General features: G+C 41.6%; 1 protein-coding gene across 1 annotated transcript in view; it reads left to right on the forward strand.

Annotated features, from left to right (window-relative positions):
- The first annotated feature begins 695 nt into the window (after positions 1–695).
- LOC103807884 (protein-glutamine gamma-glutamyltransferase 6-like) overlaps positions 696–11,397 on the forward strand; it is a 15,057-nt gene continuing 4,355 nt past the window's right edge. Inside the window, exons 1-9 of the mRNA XM_009080632.1 lie at positions 696–702; positions 2,662–2,835; positions 3,598–3,837; positions 8,250–8,368; positions 8,630–8,755; positions 8,917–9,097; positions 9,310–9,445; positions 9,812–9,915; positions 10,005–10,247. Of these exons, the coding sequence (XP_009078880.1) occupies positions 696–702; positions 2,662–2,835; positions 3,598–3,837; positions 8,250–8,368; positions 8,630–8,755; positions 8,917–9,097; positions 9,310–9,445; positions 9,812–9,915; positions 10,005–10,247 (1,330 nt within the window). The remainder of the gene's footprint in view (positions 703–2,661; positions 2,836–3,597; positions 3,838–8,249; positions 8,369–8,629; positions 8,756–8,916; positions 9,098–9,309; positions 9,446–9,811; positions 9,916–10,004; positions 10,248–11,397) is intronic.

An 11,397-nucleotide genomic window follows, 5' to 3' on the forward strand; every position in this document is an offset into this window, starting at 1 on the left:
ATGACTGTTCAGATAGACAGGCTTAGAGTTTGCTCTGATAAAAACTACTCCCAGTTACTGGTTTGGGAGCTCTTTCTGAAATAAAACTTTTGTGAATCAGAGTATGGAGATAGCTAACAGAACAGGTAAACAGACATTTGTTTCTGGTGGGAGTTTATAATTTCATATAACTTAGGGGGTGCTGGAAATAATATGAGATAAAAAAAAACCTCTAAAACCAACTCAAAGCTATTGGACAAAACCAGAAGTGATATTAACCATCATGGAAGTTAAGTCATCAGGAAATGCTCCTTTTCCCCTCGGACAGCTTTTACATCCCACCACGCTCCCCATTTCCTCATCCTTAAAGATAACTTATTCATGGCACACCTATTATCTTTGTAGGAAGTTCTTCTTGTGTTGGGATTCAAGAGCATGCATTTCCTCTGAGTAAATAATTTTGGTATCTCCTCCCATAATTACACCCACGTTGAGTAGGAACTTTGGCATTAGACACACATATAATATAGGAACCAGTTAATTCGTTTGACAAGTCTACAGGTATTAATAACAACTCCTAAGTACCTCTCCCTTCTCTGAAATTTCAGCTGACAGCACAAAAAGATTGCTGGGGTTTTTCTTTATATGACTGATCTGACTTGGACATCCTTGAAGAACAAAGTAGAAGTTGTATGCAATTCTCATAAGCTAAGGGAATGGCAGGTGAGTTCTGCAAGTCATTTGCTTCCCTTCAGCAGGTACTTGATTCAGGACTGTTCCCTCAGGATACATGCCCTGTAGGTATCTGCTCAGATTTCTTATCTGAAGGATATTTTATGCTGTAGTTTGTTCTTGCTCTTCATTTTCAAAGTTTTATTGCTGTTAAATTATTAAGACCTGTTTGAGGATAATTTTTGAGCTAAGCAGAGGATATTTGGGGCAAGGAGGTGAAAAGAAATTCCCATTACTTCAAAAGGCACCATTTTTTAAATGCTGTTTCAGAGATGTGTTATGCTTTGTACTGACAAAACTTGTGTAATCTGTCCTAATGGAGCTGTGGGCATGGAGCCTTTAGGTGGGAATTCAAAGATGCATTAAAACCCTCCCAAAGGAAAACAGTAATGACAATATCTGCTTTTCAAAGATAAAAATGCAGATGAACTGGGAAATTGCAAAGCAGGGCTGGTTCTCTCTCATTTAATGATGGAACAAACATTTTCAAATCAGTTTTTTAAATGTTGCTTTGCAGTGAAAGCACCAAACTGCTCTTCACTGTTGTCCCAGATACTTATGCCAAAGGTTCTCCCTTCCAGCCCAGCAATACTTACTCACATTACTTCTTTGTGGTCTTGGACTACAAAAAATTTATTCTTCCTTGGATTAACTTCCAGCACTTTTTTTTTGCAGAAGTTAATTTTTACTTTTACCTCTTCTTCAAAGATTGTATGTAAATTGTAGTTGAATATGCAGCTATATTGCTTCAGGTCTGACTTAGTGTTTCATGGCTAAGCTTGATGGTGTGAGACAGAGGCGAAGCTTGTTTGAAGATCCCTACAATAACAGTACCATAGGCCTCAATCCTTCCTTTCCAATCTATGCTTTTTGTTGCTGTTATTGTTTTCTTCTGATTTCCCTTTAAAATGCTGGCAGTCATGTCCCCCTATCCTGTCCCCACTTCCCCTACCCCCAACCTCACTGAATTATTGATACTGATACTAACAAAAATGACCTGGAAGAAACTTCATCAAAGTACTTGCCCTGAGCGTTTGGCAAAACTTGCAACAAAATGCTTCAAGTGTACTTTGTAGAGTCTCCTAGGGCAGATGTAACTGGAGAAAAAGGTGCTTCTTCATGCTCCCAGAGACAGTATAACTGCTCAGGTTTAAGCATGGCAACAAAACCTGAGCTATAGAAAGGAAAATAATCTTGCAAGGGAGATCATATACATACTTGCTTGCCAAAAAGGTAGTTTAGCATTTAAGGTGGCAAGAACCACTTTATGGGTTTTAAACCACAGACCATAATAAGAGCAGATGTGCATGAGGACACCATATCAGAGAACTCTGGGCACACTGCAAGTCAGAATTCCTCTAGGACATGAGGTTAATGTCTACTAGATGAGGAATTCCAGTGGTCCAGCTGTTACTGTGAACAGAGCTAGATTCAGTCAGACTGATTTCTTCATCAAACGCTCCAATATGTCCTCAAATGCCTCTTGTTCAGCTATGTAAGACAGATGATCTCTCAGCATGCATTTTTCCTTTGCATCTAGGCCAAATGGCATCAGCATCTAAGCAGGAAAAGTAAGATGTCCTAATGGCAATTCCTGGGATCCTAAAAATATGTATGCTGAAAATGTAGAGGGGCTACAAGACACTTTTTTTGATGCTGATAATGAAATTAGACCAATTTGTGCATGTAATTATTTTTCTAAGCCCAGTGGTAACACAGCATCCAGCACTGTGTAGGAATTATGTGAGTCCTTGGTGTAAACCCTGTAACAAAACCCAAGCAAAAATGTCTATTATTGACCATTAGACTAATTTAATGCAGCACCTGCTTTTGAGTTGTCCTTCCTCCCACAAAAGATAATTGCTCTTAACCACCTCATCATGCCACTAAGCAGCAAATTGCTTCTTTCCATGCTGGCTGCTTCTTTTTGTCTTTTCTTGTGTGTTACAGATCTGACCCCAACACACATCAGCTGGCAACCATCAGTGAACGCAAGCAACCACCACACTGACAGATATGCCAACACTGAGCTGACTGTGAGGCGAGGACAAGCCTTCACCATCACCCTGTACTTCAACAGGCCTAAGCAGAATGGGGAGAGCCTAGCATTTGTCACTGAAATAGGTAACATTCCCATAGCTTAAGCCATGTTCTCATAGAATTGTAGTCTTTAGTCCTTGATTCTCTCCTTGTTCTATTGAGAGATGGAATTTTTCTTCACATATTTTTCATGCTTTTCACCCCCCAATATGGTTGATTTCAAGTGTGAGGTTAATACTGAAACCACACTCTGGAATGGAAATCAATTCACCTTTCTAGGTGAGGTGATTCTCCTCCTCTGCTCTGCTCTTGTGAGACACCACCTGGAATACTGTGTGCAATTCTGGTGTCCTCAACATGGGAGGGACATAGAACTGTGGAGCAAGTCCAGAGGAGGGTGACGAAGTTGATAGGAGGACTGGAGCATCTCCCCTATGAGGACAGGCTAAGGGAGTTGGGGCTGTTCAGCCTGGAGAAGAGAAAAGACTGCGTGGAGACCTCAGAGCAACTTCTCACTGTCTGAAGGGCCTACAAGGAGCTGGAGAGGGACCCTGTGTTAGAACCTGCAGTGACAGGACAAGGGTCAATGGGTTCAAACTGAAGGAGGGAAAGTCTAGGTTGGATGTGAGAAAAACGTTTTTTACTATCAGGGTGGTGAGATCCTGGCACAGGTTGCCCAGGGACGCGGTGGCTGCCCCAACCCTGGTGGTGTTCAAGGCCAGGCTGGATGAGCCTTGAGCAGCCTGATCTAGTGGGGAGATGTCTCTGCCCATAGCAGGGAGGGTTGGGACTAGATGATCTGTAAGGTCCATTCCAACGCTTACATTCTATGATTCTTTCTGGCAGGACCATCGCCCTCGGAATCTCATCGCACAAGGGCTGTGTTTAACCTCTCTGAGGCAGGGCCAAGTGGCTGGAGTGCTGCCCAAGGACCCAGTGATTCTGGCTCTATGAACTTTGTAATATCCAGCCCACCCAATGCTGTCATTGGACGATACAGCCTCACCCTCCGGGTGACCTCAGGGAACAAGATCACCTCCAGATTCCTGGGGCAGTTTGTGCTACTCTTCAACCCTTGGTGCACAGGTAGGTACCAATGCCTTTGCTCTTGGACATGACTGACCTTGTTGTTTTCCTATCTGCACAGTGAGCTTGCTCCCTCGAGCTGTCTCTGGGTCACCAGTGGCTGAAATCTCAGCTATGTGTTCAGAGATCTGGTTTAACAACATTGAAAAGCTGCTGCCACCACCAGCAGGTCTCTTTTATCCCACTGAAGTGTGCTATATGGGGTTACATCATAGGCTCTTTCTTCAGAACTGAGCAGATCACTTTTTCTGAAGACAAGGGCTGACACACTCCTAAGTGCATGTACTTCTCAGAACTTGAAGCAAGGATACAGTAACATCCCTGACTTGCATCTAAATCAAAGCAAGACTGTTCTTATAGATGTAAACTGCAAAGCTCAGCTAACTTTATCAAAGGCTGAGAGGGCTAATGTGAAGAAGATTGGCAACTCATAGAATAATAAAATTATTGGGTTGGAAGGGACTGTAAAGACCATCTGTTCCAACCCCTGCCATGGGCAGGGATGACACCCACTAGATCAGGTTGTGCAGAGCCCCATCCTGCACAGGGATGGAGCATCCACAGCTTCTCTGGGCAACCTGTGCCAGTGCCTCACCACCCTGTGGGTAAAGAATTTCTTCCTACCATCTAATCTAAATCTCTTCTTTCAGTTTATAACCATTTTCCCTTGTCCTGTCACTATCTACCTGTGTCAGAATTCACTCTCTCTCCTTTTTACAAGTCCCCTTTAAGTGCTGTAAAGCCACAATTCAGTGCCCCCAGAGCCTTCTCTTCTCCAGGCAGAACAGCCCCAACTCTCTCAGCCTGTCTCCATAGCAGAGGTGCTCCAGCCTTTGGAGCATCTTTGTGGCCTCCTCTAAACCCACTCTAACAGGTCCATATCTTTCTTATGTTGAGGACTGTGGAACTGGACGCAGCACTCCAGGTGGGATCCCACAAGGGCAGAGCAGAGGGGGAGAATCCCATGCCTCAACTTGCTGGCCATCCCATATTCATGAAGCCCAGGATTTAATTGGCCATCTGGGCTGTGAGCACACACTGTTGGCCCATGTCCATTTCCCATGTCTTTATTCATGGGTCAAAAATGGATGTCTCTTGTTACTCCATGTTTTTATTTCTGCATTTCTTCTATAACATGCTGAGGCAGCAAAATCCTAACCACAGATTTTGCAAATATGCAATAGTCTACAAGCATAGATTGGCCTTAAAACATGACACTCTAGACTTGAGAGCTCTTAACCATCCCACAGAGTAAACAGCTTATAAAAGAAAAGTAACCACAATCATCCACTATTTTCTTCTCTGACCATGTTAGTCAAGGGCCACTGAGAATTATGTTAAGAGCCAAGATGAAAAAAGCTGCTAATTAGCTCAGCAAGTCTTGGAAGTCAGAAATAATTGCAGAAGTATGTTCAGGAAATTCAGACTTGTCTCTGCACAGACAATCCTGAGGGAAAAACCTCAGGACTCCTTGAAAGATCAGTTGTGTGTAACTTGTAACTGATGGAAAACACAGTGCAGGACAGCAATATTTGACAGTTCCTGAACTGAACACCAGAGCAGCAGTGGTACTTGTGAGGACAGACAAACTGTTCTCATGTGAAAACTGAGAAAAACTAAGCTGAGCCATTACAATTTAAAACTAAGGATTTTGCAGAAGAGCCCTTCAGATTTACCAGATGATGCAATGGCTACTGACAGATGAAAGGGAGTATCCTTAAAGGAGGATGCTGCTGAAAAAGTTCTGAGGCGTGGAATAGCTCCCTGATCCTGAAAAACAGGAACAGATTCAGTTTCAGGGTATGTTGCCACTACTGTAAGTGTCATAGCAGAAAGGAAATAGAAAATTTATTTTCTGAGCGAAGTGTAAATGGCAGATCTGGTCTGTAGATGTGGTTCCAGGTGGAAGATTATTCTCTCAACTAGGGAACACAGAAATGTCCATGGGGATATGGTTTAGTAGTGACAGGTTAGTGGTTGGAATTGATCTTACAGGTCTTTTCCAACTTAACAATTCTATCATTCTAAACTAATAAGCTTATTATTTCACTAATCTGTTTGTTTCAATCATGTGAGGAAGACAAGAGTGATGCTTTAATAATATTAATAAAGTCTCTTAGGGACATTTAAAGAGAAATTTAAGGTACTTGCAAGCCTCAGAGAATGATGTGTTATGTTCTTATGCCATGGAAGGAATATACAGTTAAGTACTAGAATGAAGAGTGATAATCGTGAACTAAGTGATTGATCATACAGTGCCTGTCCATAGCTCACAACACATCAATCATAATGCTTTAGGGGACAAAATTACATGTTTGTTTGAGAATGTTGTACAATGTCTCTTCCCCCACCCCCCCCCAGATGTCTGATACTTGCCAGTTGTTTCTATGGCAAAGATCATATGAAGACAATACTACAAGTGTATCTATGTTAGAAAGTTTACTTACCTAGTGCTGAAAACCATCAATAGAAATTGACATCCTGCCTGTTTCTCACTGTGTCAGGATAAACTAACTTCAGAGAGGACAGAATGTAGAGCAACCTTGTATTCTTTTATTAAAAGACACTAATTTAATGAAGGATTAGGTCTATAGTCATTTGTCTTTCTCTAACTGCCAATAAAAGAGGACAATTGTGGCTGAGGTTTTTTCTCCTAGTGTGCTGAGAGTAACAGAAGAGAAGGGATTGTTGCCTTTTGGTGACACATGCAAGGAAGAGATTTGCTGTGGTGTGCTGTGGGGTTTATCCTCCTTTTAAACTGTTGTTAATTTTGCTCTGAGTTATTGGTAGGAACAGTGCTATTGTACAAAAAGGTTAAGTATACTTATTCCAAGAGTCATAAACTCACTGGGCTAGGAGGATCTTAGAAAGTTATCCAGTCCCACACCACACTCTGAGTTCACTTCAGCACTTAGGTCATTCCTGACAGGTCTTGAATTCCTTCTTAATGATCAGCTATTAGGGAAGCTCCAATTCCTCCTCCGGCAATTCCCTCCAATAAAACTTCAGCCTTTCAATGAGAAGTTTTTCCTATTAACTAACCAAGTCTTTCTTGGTTGTTTTAGATGAAATTACATGCTGATTTCAGCACATAACTTCTCATCCTACACATGATAGACACCCAGAAGAGACTTCCTTTCCCCTGCCCCATACTCTTCACAAGAATTTCTGGAATTGATTGTCATGCTTGCCCCATTCCTCACCCACATTTTTTCCTACCCTGAGTTCTGTTCATAAGTTAGATTTTCAGGATAGCTGAGCATCCTCAGTGCTTCTCTCACTCTAAAAAAAAGTCCACACCTTGCACACAGGTCTCCAGGCCCAGCTACTCCAAAAGCTTGGGAATCAACCATGATGATATTATTTTTTAAAAATGTGGACAGCAACCACAAAAATAGATTTACATCACATGATATAATTTCTCAAATAAATTGCAATCTTTTTGTTTGCAGGAAGGGAAGGATGGGAAGTTCCTATAGGAAGGTAAAGAAGTTGACTCAATTGCACACAGGTCTCCAGGCCCAGCTACTCCAAAAGCTTGGGAATCAACCATGATGATATTATTTTTTAAAAATGTGGACAGCAACCACAAAAATAGATTTACATCACATGATATAATTTCTCAAATAAATTGCAATCTTTTTGTTTGCAGGAAGGGAAGGATGGGAAGTTCCTATAGGAAGGTAAAGAAGTTGACTCAATAAAATAGAAAAGCTGATTTTTTTTGCATGTATTTCCTGAAATCCTGAAGCTTTCAGAATATAATTTAAAATATTCTGGAGTTAAACACAAAGCTAATTAGATATTACTACCTAAAGAGTAATCAAAACAATCTAAAACTCTGTGGGAAGCCAATGCTTTCATAGCAGCAACATACTGTGTCAGACTAGGAGAACCAATGAGTAGCAATGAAATCCAAATGAATGGTTGATAGACTAACCTAATAACACTCCTGATAGCACTTTGGATCAGGCAAGTAAAGATCTCCATTTAGGAATCTGAAACCAAGACAAACACAACTGGAAAACAGAAAACTGTCACCTGTTTGATCCTTTTCTAATGTCTGTTCTGCTTCCAACTACCCTAAGACAGAAAGATTCTGTGAGCTCACCTGGACTTTTCTCTATCTTCCTCACACAAACACTATGTGCAGCTAAGGGACATCTAGACAGTACACTCAGGCTATAGTAAAACTAGGGTGGGAAAAATTAACTAACATAATATGGACCTTTTTGTTCCCCACCCCCCCAGGCCATAGGCAATGTCAGACATTATCACTGAACTCTATATGTTCCTGGAGCTCTAACAATGTGTATTGCAAATAGAAGTTTTCTCCTTGCTAATCAGGACAAAAATGTTTTTGAAAGGTTGCCAGCCTGCTCAGCTTTAAGCCTGTCCAACTTGATTTTCAGGTGATGATGTTTTCATGTCCAATGAAAATGAGAGACAAGAGTATGTTCTAAATGAAAATGGAATAATCTTTGTGGGCAATGCAAGGTACATTGAAGCAAGAGGATGGTACTATGGGCAGGTAAGACATGGGAAATTCATTAGGACTCTTAGTCTGTCTCCAATAGCATTTCTCTTATTATTGGCCTCTCTGATCAGCTTGTTTGTATGAAAATTTAGCAAACCTGGCTAGCCTTACTTGTGGTTTGCTCACAATGTGCCTCACTGTCCTTACCACCTCTGGGCTGGACTATCTCAGCGAGGAGGAACTGCAGTAGAATCTCCTATCATTCAGTTTGTGAAACTATCAATTTTCTTAAAAATTTGTCTTATCTGATCACAGTTTCAAGACCTTCTAAACATCTGTCTCACCATGCTGGATCTGAGCCTGTACTACCGTCAGGACCCAGCCATGGACGTCTCCCGAAGAGGAGATCCCAAATACGTGGGCAGAGTAATCAGTTCTATGGTAAGAAATGGACAACTTCACTCAAATTCCACACACTGAAGCAGAAAGCATTAATTTTACCACTGAGACTCAGCCACCTGCACTTACACGATACAATTAACTAGATACAGTCCATTACACGGGATTGATTTTGTGCATTTTGTCCATTGGCCTATTTTTAGATCAATGGAAATGATAATGACAATGGAGTTCTCCTGGGAAAGTGGCAAGGAAGTTTCCATTCACATGAGAACCCATCCAGATGGGATGGCAGTGTGGTGATCCTCCAGAAATGGCGCCAGGACAACTACAGGCCCGTTCAGTACGGCCAGTGCTGGGTTTTTGCAGGTGTGATGTGCACAGGTAAGCTCCAAGAACAGAGCACTGTGGTCAAACAGAGGCACTTGTGGCCTCTGGTTTAACAAAACCACAAAGCAATACACTCTCCAAGAGGAACAGTGCTGTCAAGACTGCAAATGCTGAAGAATCACAAAATATTGACACTTCACTTTGTCATCATTGAACTTAACCTGTGTTTTCTGTTGTATTTGGGTTTGGGTTTTAATCTGTTTCAGTTCTGAGGTGCTTGGGGATTCCAACTCGTTTGATTTCAAATTTCAACTCTGCCCATGACGTGGATAGAAACCTGAGTATCGACAAGTACTATGACAGCTCTGGGAGGAGCCTTAATATTGGCAAGGATTCCACATGGTAAACACAATTTTTTACATCTCACTAATAACTACAGAGAGGGTTTAGGAGACTTTAAATCATGAGCATTAGTAGTGCAAAAGAACTGTGTGGACAAAATGAAATACAACTCTCTAGATTAATACTGTAAACATCCATCTGGGAAAAAAACAAAACAACATGGTTTTCTCCCTCCCTGCCCTGAGGTCACCAGCTCAAAAGGAGGCAGTAAATCTGTCCTTTGAAAGAGTTAATGAGCTACTGCAAACAGACAGCTTGTGTGTGGGTTTGGAGAACCTTTACAACCCAAAATTCACTACTCCTTTCAAACTGGAGGTTTGTACAACTATCTTATTGTGCTTTCTAGACATTGTTCTTTCTCTCCAGGGATTATCACGTCTGGAACGAAAGTTGGTTCATTCGCCCAGACCTGGGAAGATCATACAGTGGTTGGCAGGTTTTAGATGCAACCCCACAAGAACAAAGCAAAGGTAATAGCATAAGTTTTCAGTGTGATTTAAAAGCCCTTCCCCAAACTAAGCACAACTAATGAGATTTGACCTTTTTTTCCATGTTTTAGGAATATTTCAGTGTGGCCCTGCCTCTGTCCTAGCCATCAAAGAAGGCGAAGTCGACTTGGATTACGACACCTTATTTGTGTATACAGAGGTGAATGCTGATTGCAACAGGTGGATTGTGTACAATGATGGAACTAAGAAAAGAGTTTATTGCGATACAGAAATAATTGGCAGATCCATCAGCACCAAAGCCGTGGGCAGCAATTCCCGGGTGGATGTCACCGCTAACTACAAATATCCAGAAGGTAAAGGAATTATCACTCGTTATCTCCTTGTTATCAGCTCTATCTCCTACTGAATTCTTGGTGCTGGGAGGCTAGGATAGGTAACCTGCCTTGTTTGAGCATCTCTCCCCTTCCTTCAGGAAATATTTCTGCCAGTGTTCTCAGAACACTTTCTTAATACAATGAGTATTCAAAGCCAATGACTACTACCCACTATTAGTATTCCATGTGGGAGCTAGTGACATAGCCAACAGATGCCTAAAAAAACATTAGGAAGGATTACAGAAGCCTGGGAGAGATGGTCAAGGACTCTGGTGCCCAAGTCATCTTTACATCAATCTGTGAGGACCAGGGTGAGAGTTATGAGATGGTCAGAACAACTTGGAAGGTCATTAGTTGACTGAAACAATTGAGACCTTGAGCAATCTGACCTAGTGAGGAAGTGTTCCTGCCCATGGGACTAGAAGATCTGTAAGGTCCATTCCAACCCTTAAATTCTATGATTCTATTTCTGATTTGGTACATTTAACAGCTTCTTTATAAAGACACTATACAAAATATGCTTTAGTGCCTTACAGAGTAGTAGAGGCACAAAATGGGGTTATAAACCACATTTTACCACCCAAGGCAGACAAACCCTCAGGGTGTCATACCAAAACACCTTAAAACTGAGTCCACTCTGTATGATAAACTGTGCCCAGGTCTGCAGTATGGGAAGCTATAGGTTACTAAGTACTAGTTTTCCAACATATGTGGCAGAGAGAGTGGGGCAACAATAAAACTGCTAATCCAAAATCTTAAGCTTCCCATCCTCTGTACTACTCATCTATCTCCCATATAACCTCATGCTCAGTCTCTCCAAACAATGAACTTTGTTTTTGCTGTGTGACATTTCTCAGTCCTCATCTTTCCTTTTGAAGATCCCAAAACATGCCTCTCCCAAGACAAGTGACTAACTCAGTCTCCCTCTCTGACTGTATAAATTCACTGATTTAGGCTCTCTTACACTCCTGCTCTGGGATTCAGCCATCAGCTACCCAGCCCTCTCTGCATTATTGGATTCTGGAATCAAAACTACTAGAAAGAGTAAGGGGACTAAGTGTCATTCAACTGTACTTAGGAAAACAAAGCAGAAGAGGTTAAGAGCTGCAGAGCCATATGCTTGAAAGAG

This window comes from Acanthisitta chloris, unplaced genomic scaffold, assembly GCF_000695815.1.
Source record: "Acanthisitta chloris isolate BGI_N310 unplaced genomic scaffold, ASM69581v1 scaffold7508, whole genome shotgun sequence".
Classification (NCBI taxonomy): Eukaryota; Metazoa; Chordata; class Aves; order Passeriformes; family Acanthisittidae; genus Acanthisitta; species Acanthisitta chloris.